Source organism: Phalaenopsis equestris, unplaced genomic scaffold (assembly GCF_001263595.1).
Source record: "Phalaenopsis equestris unplaced genomic scaffold, ASM126359v1 Scaffold001249, whole genome shotgun sequence".
Classification (NCBI taxonomy): Eukaryota; Viridiplantae; Streptophyta; class Magnoliopsida; order Asparagales; family Orchidaceae; genus Phalaenopsis; species Phalaenopsis equestris.
This window is the reverse complement of record NW_018165688.1, coordinates 29259-42812: the sequence shown is the minus strand read 5'-3', so window position 1 is coordinate 42812 and position 13554 is coordinate 29259. Positions and strand designations below refer to the sequence as shown.

General features: G+C 37.2%; 1 protein-coding gene across 2 annotated transcripts in view; it reads left to right on the top strand.

Annotated features, from left to right (window-relative positions):
• Nucleotides 1-13554, top strand: part of LOC110033662 (protein CROWDED NUCLEI 4-like) — a 17322-nt gene extending 3768 nt beyond the window's left edge. The window contains exons 2-9 of one of the 2 annotated variants that reach the window (XM_020737717.1): nt 1717-1926; nt 2012-2265; nt 3362-3632; nt 3725-3808; nt 3897-5305; nt 12067-12154; nt 12892-13024; nt 13377-13554. In XM_020737717.1, coding sequence (XP_020593376.1) covers nt 1717-1926; nt 2012-2265; nt 3362-3632; nt 3725-3808; nt 3897-5305; nt 12067-12154; nt 12892-13011 — 2436 coding nt within the window. In that variant the 3' untranslated portion in view covers nt 13012-13024; nt 13377-13554. Of the gene's footprint in view, nt 1-1716; nt 1927-2011; nt 2266-3361; nt 3633-3724; nt 3809-3896; nt 5306-12066; nt 12155-12891; nt 13025-13376 lie in introns of those variants that run through there. The other variant, XM_020737718.1, reaches the window with a different exon arrangement.

Sequence of the window (13554 nt, the reverse complement as noted above, 5' to 3'; positions counted from 1 at the left end):
TTTAACCGCCGCCGCACTTATAAGCTGCCCCAAATGGGCCCTAAATCACATTGTGCTTTTCAAGTGGTTACTAATAATATGTCTGCGACTGTTTTCGCAGGTTAGCGATTCATTATATATTTCAACCTCATTAAGGTTGTATATTTATTTCAACTAGTCTATTAATTTATTGTTAATGAGTTGTTATATTGTTGTAGGAAAGTTGTTGATGTATAAGCATCCACACATATATAAACTTATTGAGTTAGTCATATTTGAAAGATATCCTTATAATTCAAAGGCTAACACGTGAATGTTTTGCAAGGGCAGACACGTAAAAGCTCGGAGGCGCAACGCGGATCACAGGGATAGACCCGCGGACCGCGTGTAACGTAAAATAGGAACTCCGTTTATGAAAACGCGACTCAAACGTGTGAAACAAACAGTGGGGCGGCGTTTTTGAACACCGCCGCACTTATAAGCTGCCCCAAAATGGCCCTAAATCACATTGTGCTTTTCAAGTGGTTACTAATAATATGTCTGCGACTGTTTTCGCAGGTTAGCGATTCATTATATATTTCAACCTCATTAAGGTTGTATATTTATTTCAACTAGTCTATTAATTTATTGTTAATGAGTTGTTATATTGTTGTAGGAAAGTTGTTGATGTATAAGCATCCACACATATATAAACTTATTGAGTTAGTCATATTTGAAAGATATCCTTATAATTCAAAGGCTAAGATGATGATTTAAGAGTGATGTCAATAGGGCCAACGAGAGCTGTGGGCTTAGGGTGAGAAAGCGGCCAAGTAGGTTTCACGTAGTTGGGGCTACATTTTGAGTTATGCATGGGGTGAATAAGCAAGGCCACATTTAGTTGTTGGCACAGGAAGTCGTCTATGGGATGTTGGTGGAAAGAAGTTGCGGGCCAAAATTCTTAAGTTTGTATTCTGGGATGTAGGATGGATCTGGATCTCTAGTTTGGCCTAAATGACGCGGACCAACCTTTGTGAAGTACACACAGGCGGTTCGTGATTTGTTAGTTTTGTTAAAAAATATTTCTGGTATCTGCTTTTGCTTTCTAACATGAATATCATTTTTTTTGTGTACCATATGGAAATAGCCATCCCTGAATTTAGATATTGTTCATTCATTTGGTTCTTTGGCGTCAAGGAGTCAAAAAGGATTTTTGATTTTCTTGTACATTGGTTATTTTTGTCAAAGGTTGGATGGACTGTTCATTTGTCGTTTTCTTGATTAGCTAGATAGGGACATTTCCTCTCTTGTTGTGGTTTTAGCTTAGACACTTGCTTATGTGAGTCTTCATTTGTGTTTACATTTGAAAATATTCTGCTAAATGTAATTAGTTTAATGCTTCCTGACTTTTACCTAGTCTTAGTGCATATTTTACAATTCTTCCTTTGTTGTTTTTCCTGCTAAGTGATGAAAATATTCTGCTCAATGTAATTAGTTTAATGCTTCCTGACTTTTACCTAGTCTTAGTGCATATTTTACAATTCTTCCTTTGTTGTTTTTCCTGCTAAGTGAAAACCATTCTACCACATGCTATTTAATGCTCTAAAATTTGAGAATATTTTTTAATGGTTAAAACACTTAGTTCTCCTGTATAATTCCTTCATTAGTTTAGTTTACTTGTCGGAATATATAAACATGGATCTTCCATTCTTTTGAATTTGTTCTAATCTCAGTTACAATTGTCTTATTTTTCTTCAGATTTATGATTACCAATGTAATATGGGGCTTATTTTACTGGAAAAGAAAGACTTGGAGTCTAAATACAATGAAATCAAAGCTGCTTCTGAGTCAGCTGAGATAATTTATACGCGTGATAAAGCTGCAAATATCTCTGCTTTAGGTGAAGCAAGGAAACGCGAAGAGAACCTGAAAAAGGCCTTAGGAATAGAAAAGGAATGCTTAGCGAATGTAAGAGTATAGTTTTTTGTCCTTGCAAGAGTTAACTTTAAATATATCTCTTGTATATGTGTTAGTTTCTTTTCTTGTTTGGTAGATTGAGAAGACCTTGCATGAAATGCGTGCTGAGTCTGCTGAAATTAAAGTTGCTTATGAAAGTAAGTTGACTGAAGCTCAATCAATGATGCAAACTGCACAAAAGATGTTTGATGAGGCAAAGTCCAAAACGCATGAGTTAGAGGCTGCTCAAGCAGAAGGAAGGCGTCGTCAGAATGCTGCTCTAAGAACCTTACAGGATGTAGAGGCTCGTGAAGATGAACTTAGAAGACGAACTGTTTCTTTCCACTCTGAGTAGGTTAATCTATGAGCATATTCAATATTCTTTTTCCTCCTTTTATTGTTCACTTGTCGAGTATTAATTAAATGCAATACTTATTTTCAATGTGTAATAAATCTTTTTCCTTGTAGTTTTTTACTTAGAGCTAGCCAGAATTGCATGAAAAATTTGGTAAGAGGTTGATTTGGAAAGTGTAGGAACTTCATTGTAGGCTAAAAAATAGCTTCTTTTTGGATGTTATCTTTAACCAAATGTTTATCCTTTGGGTTTTACTAGACTATGGGGTTAGATATTTGTACTAAATTTTCATTAGAATTATAATAATGCTGCATTACCTAGAAAATTTTATAAACAAATCCTGAACCAAATTAATTTTCCTGATTGGATCAAATCTTCACATTCTTTAATCAAAATATACCGCATGGGTTTAAATAAGGAGTTGAACAATGTTATTTAACTTGTGGAGTGACTTGTGGCCAATAGCTTTCATTTTCGTGTGGTTTGCTAGTGGGAGTGGTGACTTTGTGCATTTGCTTTCAAAATTTTAAATAACAAGTACGTGCAGCGTGTAGTTGCCTAACTTGAATCTAAAACATCACAATCATTGCTCCTAGATTCTTTTATTGGTTTGTAAAACCTTGGATGTTGTAACTATGGAATATTGATAGGACGTATGTCACCCCAATAACCTTTCTTCTCTGGCATGAGGAATATTTTTGCCTTAACACTTCCTTATGAAGTATATCCGTGTACCATCTTTAATGAATAGTTCTCTTCCATTACGGAGGGATAATTACATTTGAAGGGTGTTCCCACTTGAATTTTTTAAGCCGAGATCTTGACCAATTTACTTGGCAACAGAGTGGAATCTGCATACACCAATGAGTCTCTTGAGAGACATCCCAGTTTTCTCACATATCCCTGCGCCACTTTTGAAAGCACATGTTTTCATATTGTTCTTTATTTGCCATTATGTACGCTAGTTAAATATCACTAAGTTGCTAGTAAAAAAGATTGTTATCTTGCTGCTACAACATGATGTTTTTGTAACTATGGATCTTCTTGCAATTGATCTCTTTATTTCTTTTTCTGCAATCAATTATATCGTAGTTGTGAGGCCAAAGAGAAGGAGCTCAGTCTTCAGAGGCAATCTCTGAATGACAGCCATAAGATATTGCGTCAAGAGCAAGAGAGATTAATGGAAGGGCAAAGCCTGCTCAATCGAAGGGAAGAGCATCTCTATGGAAGATTGAATGAAATAAGCCGTGCTGAGAAAGAATTGGCAGAAGCAAGATTGAAATTCGAAGAAGATTCATCAATTTTAGGGGAGGGAAAGGTTAAGTTGGAGCTTGATGTGTCTGCTTTTGCAGCAGGAGAAGAGGTTTGTGTTGCTCTATCTGTTGCAAAACGACATTTTTTCGGTGTTGTTAAATGTTTTTTATGATCAACTGCTGCGGGTTTCTGTGTTTTCAGGCTGTCCTTAAAAGGGAAGCTCTACTTGACAAAAAGGAAAGGGAATTGCTTATATTACAGGAAAAGATTTCTAATAAAGAATTTGTGAGTATTTAGAACCTTTTCGCATTTTTGTCGTTCAAATATTCTTCATTTTGCAATATTTAATGCTTCACCATTTTTAATCATTTAGGATGAGATGCAAAGGCTCAAAGCCGAATATCAACGTAATATTGAAAGGAAAACTTGTGAGTTTGAAGCTGAAATGGAGCAGAGAAGGAAATCGTTAGAGGATGAGATAGAAGTGAAAATTAAAGACTGCAGTGCCTGGGAGTTTGAGCTCAAGCAGAAAGAGCAACAAATTATGAAGATGGAAAATTCAGTTAAAACTGATCTCCATGCCATTTCAGACAAGCAGGAGGATGTAATGAAGAAACTCCAGCTTTTAGAGGAAAAAGAGAAATCTGTACTTCTTACAGAAAAATCTCTCGAATCAAAGATGCAGAACGTACAAAAAGAAAAGGAGGAAATTAATAAGATGCATGAAGAACTTCGTAAAGAGAAGATTACACTTGAAGATGAGAAGATGCAACTTCTTCGTGCAGAGGAGAAACTAGCTATCTCTGCTAATGAGAGAAATGAGCTGCTTGTATTCGAAAGAAAATTGAAAGAAGTGATTGATAGCTTTAGATCTCAAAAGTTGGAACTTGAAGTTGGAGCGGAAAAATTGAAGTCAGAAAAAGAGAAATTTGAAATAGAATGGAACCTAATTGATGAAAAACGCGAGGAGTTGAGGAAAGAAGCTGATCAAATAGTTGAAGAGAGAAGAACTGTTGACATGTACCTCAGGAAGGAACTTGACAGTTTAAATGCCGAGAAGGAGAACTTGCGCAATCAGTTGAAGCAAAATGCTGAATCCTTGTCTCACGAGCGGGATGACTTCTTGAGAAAGATGGAGCGAGAACATTCAGATTGGTTTGTCAAGTTTAATAAAGAAAAAGAAGATTTTCTTAATGATTTTGAGATTCAGAGGAAAGAGTTGGAAAACAGTATTTGTAGAAGGAGAGAGGAAGTTGAAAATTATTTGAGAGAAAAAGAGGAAGCATTTGAGAAGGAAAAGAGCAAAGAGCTTCAGAGTATTGCATCTCGGAAAGAAGAGATTGCGAAACAGTTGAAACATGCTGCATTAGAGTTGAAGCAACTTGAAAATGAGAGGATGGAGATTGCCCGTGACCGAGAGCAGAGACAGACTGAGTGGTCTGAGATAAATCATTTTATTGAAGAGCTTAGTGCGCAACGGGAGAAGCTACAGAAGCAAAGGGAATTATTGCGTGCTGATCGTGAGGAAATTGATAAACAAATTCAGTATCTTCTGAAATTAGAGCATTTAAATATTGAATTAGAAAGTAGAAGTCTATATACTGATAATCCAACAGTGAATATTGGAAATCTTCCCAGTAGAAAAGAATTTTATCATAGAGAAGAGAAATATAAATCAAATTTTAGTCAAAATCTTTCGCCACTGAGCAAAAAGAGGCGTGCCCATGCAGCCTGTAATGATTCCAAGTTAGAGCATGATAGAAAACATCTGAAGAAATTGAGGTATTATATGTATTTTCTTAAAATGATGTTTAATGTATATTTAGACATGCTATTTAATGAATGTCACACACCAACACCTCTACACCCTAATCTCTTGAAGAATTGGACCTTATTTAGCGTTCTATTTGTAAAAGAGAATATTGAAGAAGTATAGAGTTTTATTTATAAAATGTTGGAATACCCGGTTTAAGCTCATGTTATGAATGTGCAAATTAAATTTTGCTCAATTTTTTTTCATGGTATTAGAGCCCACCATCACAGCCTGTTCGATCATCGGGTTTCATCCTTACGAAGCACTCGCGACAACTAGGGCCGAACAGTTTCATCCTTACGAAGCAGTCGCGACAATTAGTGCCGACAACTACGGGATGACGGGTGTCACGAATGACAACCTTCAGGCTTCATCCTTGTGACGATTAACACAAATTGCGAAGGATCGTGGTTTACAGTCGCAACAGAGACCCTCACGGGATCGCTGAATTATAGTCGCGAACGAAACTCTCGCGATACTTTCACCCTAATTGGGAAGGTACGGGATAGCGGCTCCTACACGGAACCAGTGAGCAACAAGATCGGGCATTGGATTGCGGTGACAAGTGTAGCATACAGATCGCTACTTTCATGGACCAAACCATGATTGCAACTTAAAGATTGAGGCTTCCAGAGTCCACGACTTGATTGCAACATATCGAAGCGAAGGATCAAACTTGTAGGTGATCTAGATTTGGATTCTTCTGTTCGAGGATGTCAAGAGACAAAAATAATGCAGGAGGTAAAGGATTGGAGTTTTTGGGAAATTTAGATCTTGCAGTTCTGAAGGTCTTAGTCGGGCTCATACAGGGAGCTAACGCCTCGACGGGAGTTACTACCTCAACACAGGTGAAGCTAGATCTCCCTATTTTGGATCTGAAGCTTGATGGACCGACCATGTATCTGAGTTGGTCATGTTGAATCTCTGGAACCAAAGAGACTAGAGGGAGTTCTGATCGGAAACAAACCAAAGAGTAATAGTTGTGGAGAACCACATGCCTTAATTTATATTGGGCTACTCAACTCGATGGTTCGATCAATTGCATTCTTAGTAGATGACATTCGAAAGGTGTGAAACATCTGGGCAAAGCTGAAGAGACTTTATGCTCAAACGGGGAATCACATGAGAGTGTTTCAAATTCAATGTAAGATAGAAACAGTGGTATAAGGTGATAGATCAATTTAGGAATATGCCATAGAATTAGAGCGGTTGTGGGCAGATCTTGATAACTTCTTACCGATGTTGAGCTGTGGCGATCTCGAGTGCAAGAAAGAGGGGGATTTTTACACAGAGGAGGACTAAGCAGTTTCTGGCCCATCTGAACCTAATGTTTGATCAGAGGAGATCAATCCTCCTAGCTCAGACAACTATCCCTTCACTGTATGAGACCATTGCTGCAATGATGCAAGAGGAGAGTTCGCATGAAGTTACACTTTGAGCCGAGTAGATTTTTGGGTGTGCGATCAACGTTGGCTGCTTCAAGTTGGTTGCGTCAGTTCTCTGGAACCAAATAAACTAGACGGAGGTCTAATCAGAAATGAACCAAAGAGTAAAAGTGGTGAATCACATGACTTAATTTACATCGGGCTGCTCAACTTGATGGTTCGGTCAATTGCATCCTTAGTAGATGACATTCGAAAAGTGAAGGCCATCTAGGCAAAGTTAAAGAGGATTTATGCTGGAACGGAGAACCACATGCGGGTGTTTCAAATTCAACATGAGAAAAGCGGTGGTGCAAGGTGATTGATTGATTTAGTAATATGCCATATAATTGGAGCTGCTATGGGCGGATCGTAATCACTTCTCATTGATGTCGAGGTGTGGCGATCTGGAGTGCAAGGGAGGTCTTTACACAAATTAAGACTATGCAGTTTCTGGCCCATCTGAACTTGATGTTTGATCAGAGGAGATCAATCCTTCTAGCTTAGACAACTATCCCTTCACTGGAAGAGGCTATTGCTGCAATGATACAAGAGTAGAGTCGCATGAAGCTACACTCTAAGCTGAGACTTCTGGGTGCGCGATTAGCGTTGACTGTCTTGCAATAGTGAGTGTCTGGAGTTGATTGACTGGTGGACGTGGACAAAGTAGAGGCCATGGACAGAGACAGACTGGTGGACGTGGACAAAGTGGAGGCCGTGGTCGTGCCCATGGTGGCCGAAAATGTGGAAAAGGAGGATACCACACAATTATGATGGTAGTAGAAGAGGTAGAGATAAGTGTGGTTTTTATTAATGAGAATCATGAGTGTCTGAAGTTGTTGAAGAGGAAGCAGAAAGCTGCATGAGATTGGGTTGAGGATGCTTCCAACCACTCATCATCAAAACATTGTCACTTATGCTCACTCTGAGAAAGCTACTTGTGATACACGTGCTCTTGCGTCTATTTTCACCACATGTTCATCAGAATGAATAGTAAATTCTGGTGCATCTTACATGTAGCATGTATTGCTAAAGAGTTCTTTTCCTATACTCAGCTAACAGTACCAGAGAGCATCCAAACTACTGATGGTACAATACAGCCTGTAGTTGGTAAGGTTACAGTGAAGGGTACCAGTTATATGATTTTGTCCAATGTTTCGCATACTCCTTTTTATGTGAACCTTTTATTCATTAGTGTCGTTATTCTCCAACTAAAATGTGTTGTTTATTTTGATATTTCTAAGATGATTTTTCAAGACAAGGGATGGGCCATACATTTGGGACTGAAACGTGGTATGATGAATTTTGGTACTTGGACCGTGAGACGATGGACTCAGCGTTGACATCCATGGCAGAGAGTGATGAAGTAGGAGAATGTAGGAAAAGTGTGATGAGCATGTTGCTGCTACATCACAAGATGCGTGAGACACTTGTTTTAGTTTATTGAGTCAATTTTATCCTTCTTTGTTTGAAAAGACAAATAAACAAAAGCTTGGCTGATATGCTTGTGAGTTTGACAAGCTTACTATGAGCTCTTATATCAGTTATAGGAATAAGAGTTATAGTGTTTTTGAATTGATTTATTTTGATGTTTGGGGGTCTTGTTCTACATGCTCTATGAATGATTATCAATATTTTGTGACATTTATCGATTGCTTTTCTCGTTTTATTTGGTTATATTTGATGAAAAATAAGGGTGATGTGCTTGCTGTTTTAAAGACTTTCGTAAGGCAATCTAGACTCAATATGATACATTAGTGAATGTATTAAGATCTAATGGGACAATATACCGACAAAGCATCTGTGGAATACTTATCAGCTTAGGAGATATATTATCAAACCATATGTCCATACAAACTAGCATAAAATTAATTAGTATATATGAAGAATAAACACCTTTTAGAGGTTGCGCAATGCATAGTTATCGCAATGAATGTACCAAAATACTTATTGGGGCAAGCAATTTTGATAGCTGCTCAACCGATCAACCAATGAGGGTGTTGGATTGTAATTCTCCTTGTCAGATGTTAAAAGGAGATAATAGTGAGATCCTCCGATTTAATTTGTTTGGATGTATATGTTTTGTGAGGATAACAACCATTAGTAGGTAAGCCGTATCCTAAAACTGTGAAGTATGTTATTTTGCTACCCTCGAAAGAGGTATGTTTGTTGGAGCCCGATAGAGAAAATTGTTTGTGAGCACGAATCTGTCATTTAGAGAATTTGAACCGTAATAGACCCAAGAGGTGACCTCACTCTTTGGTGACTCGCCAAATACTAGAGATATGAGGCAAGACAGGGTGAGTACTAATGGTGAGAGAGTGGTGCATGTGGAAGCATTGCCTTGACTTGTGATGTGGGAGGTCAGTTCAGGAATCAGAAAATGAGGAGAGTGAACCAATGGGTGTTGGGATGAGGCTAAAGGTGAGCTAATGGTGTACACATGAAGAAGAAAGCAAAACGAGGAACTGTGTCTGTAGTGCCACCTATGCCAGGTAGTCTATTGTCCTAGTCTTCCAAGACTCTTGAGACACCTACATCATCCACCTCCAACTCAGAATTTTCAGGTGATATGATTCCTCATTCTTCTCATAACCCTTAACTTTAAGGAGGACATCTTGCAGTAATGCAGGACATCCTTCTGACCGTTTTGGGTGGGAACATGATATTGCTAATTTTGTCATATTCTAACATATCACATTTACATAGAACATTCATTGCATATTTGGACATTATCTTTATACCTAAGCGTTGGCAGGTTGCTAAGGAGGATCAAAAGTGACAAACACTATGCATGAAGGGCTTAGGGCTTTCGATAAAAACCAAACATGGCAAATAGTGTCCCTACTAATAAGGAAAAAAACAGTTGGATGCAAGTGAATTTTTACAGTGAAGGAAACTCCAGAAGGGAAGACATAGCAATACATGGCACGACTTGTGGAGAAAGTGTATAGTGAGACATATAACATTGATTATGATGAAACTTTTGCACCAATAACAAAGTTGAGCAAAATGAGGATACTGGTTTTTCTTGCAATGAATGATGGATCGAGGTTACATGAATTTGATGTGAAGAATGCATATGTTCATGGCGAGTTACCGAGGAAATATATATGGAGATACCATCAAGATTCGGTACAGTCAAGACAGTGGGAAAAATGTGTTGGCTTAAGTATTATTTTATGGCTTGAAACAGTCTCTTCAAGTCTGGTTTGACAAGTTTCAGAAGGTTATGACGGGCATGGGATATCAACAGATCAATGTTGACCATACATTATTTTTTTGATAATATGAAGGTCATATCTATACTTGCTGTGTATGTTGAAGACATCATTGCCATTGATGATGATAAAACAAAAATTTCCCCACTAAATGTAAGATTGGCGGCGAATGAATTTAAGATGAAAGATCTTGAATAACTCAGATACTTTCTTGAGATTGAAGTGGTCTGTAGACCTGTGTGGATAGCCTTTTCCCATAGAAAGTATGTATTGGATCTCACGTAAATAGACATACTGAGCCGCAAATTCGCAGTCTCTCCAATTGACCAGAAGACCAAGCTTAGTGCAGAGGCAGGGAGACTGATTGATCGTGGGAGCTACCATATAGATTGGTGAGGTGTTTGATCTGTCTGTGTCACACTCAACCCGACATCTCTTTTGCAGTGAGTGTGGTAAGCCGCTACATGCATGATACAAGGAAGGGTCATATGGACGCATTACATCAAATTCTGAGGTACTTGAAGAGTGCGTCAGGGATGGGGTTGATATTTAGGAAGAATGAGCATGCAAACATTGTGGGCTATTGCGACGCTAACCAAGCAAGTTGTGCAAACGACAGAAGATCCACCTCATGTTACTGCATTTTTGTAGGGGGCAACTTGGTCTTTGGAAGAGCAAGAAATAGTCTGTGGTAGCGAGGTCAACAACAGAGCAATTGCCATAGGAGTTGTCCAGATGATGTGGTCGAGAGCCTTGTAAATCAGGCTTAAGGTAGACTAAGAAACTCAAATTAAGTTGTGGTGCAACAACAAGTCAACAATCAACATTTCCAACAACTTGGTGCATAGAACCAAACATGTGGAGATTGATAGATTCTTCATCAAGTAAAAGCTGAATAACGTGCTACTAGAGCTAAGTCATGTAGCCACCGGAGATCAAGTGGTGGACTGCCTCACTAAAGGACTTAGTTCATTAGATTTGTCTAGGTTATGTAATAAGATGGACTTAGTGGATATCTTTTGCCTAGCTTGAGGGACAGTGTTAAGAATCGGACCTTATTTAGGGTTTTATTGGCACAAAGAAAATATTGAAGAAGTCTAAGGTTTTATTTTTAGAACATTGTAATTCCTTATTTAGGCTCATGTTATGAATGAACAAATTAGGTTTTTGCGTAATTTTTTTTCATAAACTTTATTTATTTAGTTTTTGAAATTCAGAACTGAAGCACCGATAAAACCTGTTCATTTGATGGACAGAACCGAACTAACTAGAAGTATATCTTTGAGGATTTTTAAAAATTGAGAAGACTTGACCATAATTTTCTTAAGAGGATATTGTTTCTTCCTGGGACTGATATTCTGATTCAGATGCTGCATGGTACTTTTGAACCTCAAAATTGGAGGTTCACGAACGTTATGAAATTGATATATGTGCATTTGGATGTGTAATTATTTGATGTCTTTTCTGTTTCTTTTTTATGCTTGATTTTGAGGCATTATTTCATGATTTTATTAGGTTTGGATCCTTCCCTATATTTTTGATTCCAAAGCTAATAGCTTAGTTTTTCAGTAAGCAGTTGTCATTGCATTAACAGTTTGGGGCATTTACATGCTTACCACACGATTCTTATGTATTTACATATCTAACACCTAAACTTTAATATTTACATTCGTAACACTCAAACCTTTCACATCAAATATACCACTATCACCTACTTTCAAAAAATTAAACACACTTTTTCATGCATAAGTTTTATCGTAACATAGTATTATTAATATAAGTATGAAAGTTCGGTGTTAGATCTGTAAATACAACAAAATTGTGTGGTCTGCATGTAATATTCGTAACAGTGTTTTTTGTGAAACTGCCACATGGTGGCGTAATGCTCGAGCCATGTGGTTCATATCTGAAAACTAGGTTTTCTTTTGCAGTATGGTATATTCTTTTATTTGCAGCGACGAGTTTAGGTGCAGTTGAGGTCTGGAACCTATGAATTTCAACGCATGCTTATTTATTTTCACTGAAATTGTTTTTTCAAGGATAATGGAGTGGTCCTGATTTGTTGGCAATTTAAAATTTGTATTTTAGCCCAGATGATAATAATCAAAAGCTTGAGGATCCGGCAGCAAAAGAGGCTCTTTTGAAGGCTGCTGGATCATCTGCTGTGCTTCCACTGGTAAGATAACAAATATTTTTGGAAGATTTACATGCATATCAGTAGGTTTCTAAATATTTACATATTTAACACATAAACTTCAATTTTTACATACTATATGCATGAAAAGTTGTATTTCACTTGTTAAAAGGTAAAATGATGGTATTTTTTTGTCATATGAAAGATTTGGGAGACAAATGTAAAAAAAGCAAGGTTTAGGTGTTAGATGTGTAAATAAATTGGAATTGGGTGGTATATATATATGTAAATGCTCCAACATATTATTGCAGTTTGTGCCTCCATATGATTAAAGAATTCTGCTTTTGAGCAATGTTTCCTGTAAAATTTTCATGGTTTGTATTTCAACAGTTTGAAGGCTGATTCAAAGCTTGGGTTTTAAATAATGACTTTATAATAATGGGAAATTTACATACATACCACACAATTCTTACGTATTTACATATCAAACTCCCAAATTTTGATATTTACACATTGGTATGATAAACCTATGCATGAAAAGGTGTATCTCACTTTTAGAAAGGTGGTGGTGGGGGGGGGGTTTTTTTTGTGGTGGTAGGGGGTAGAGATTTGTGTGGTATGGATGTAAATATGAATATGTTTAGATGTTAGATAAGTAAATGCATGAGAATTATGTTATGCATGTAAATATCACAGGATTTCTGTTGATATACGCCATAATAATGCTTGTAAGTTGATTTTTGTTGCGTGACTGAGCTATATGCATGACATATATATAGGCTGATGAGAAGAAAGAAGATGTAGTAGGATGCAAGCATCAAAGCAGTGAGGATATTGTTGAAGAAGGGGACCAGCAACCATCTCTAGGGGCAAAGATAAAGAAGTTTTTCCTTTCTTGATCTTATCACTAAGGTGTATTTTTTGTTTTTTGGAAGAATTACATATATACCACAATTCAATTCCTATGTATTAAAATGTATTTAACACTTAAAAGATCAATTCTTACATGCATGCCATCTTACTTTTGCATGAAAAGGTGCATTTCATTTACATGCATGCCACCTTATTTTTGCATGAAAAGGTGCATTTCACTTGTTAAAAGTTATATAATGGTGGTATTTTTGATGCGATATGAAAGATTTGGGGTGGTATGAATGTAAGAAGTTTAGGGGTTAGATATGTAAATAAATAGGAATTGAGTGGTATATATATGTATGTAAGTGCCTCCTGTTTAACGCTCACGTGTTTATTCTTTGTGTGTTAGGCTCTGAAGTGTCAACCAGTTAGAGACGTAGAGGAGGTTTTGGTTTTAGTTGGATTAGTGGCTGAATAGGGTTTGTTGTTGTGCCAGTTATATGTTGATTTTTTGTAGCAGAATGCATCTGTATGGATTGGTGATCTCAGCTAAATATTTTTGGGAAAATGAATGAGTTTCGACGTTA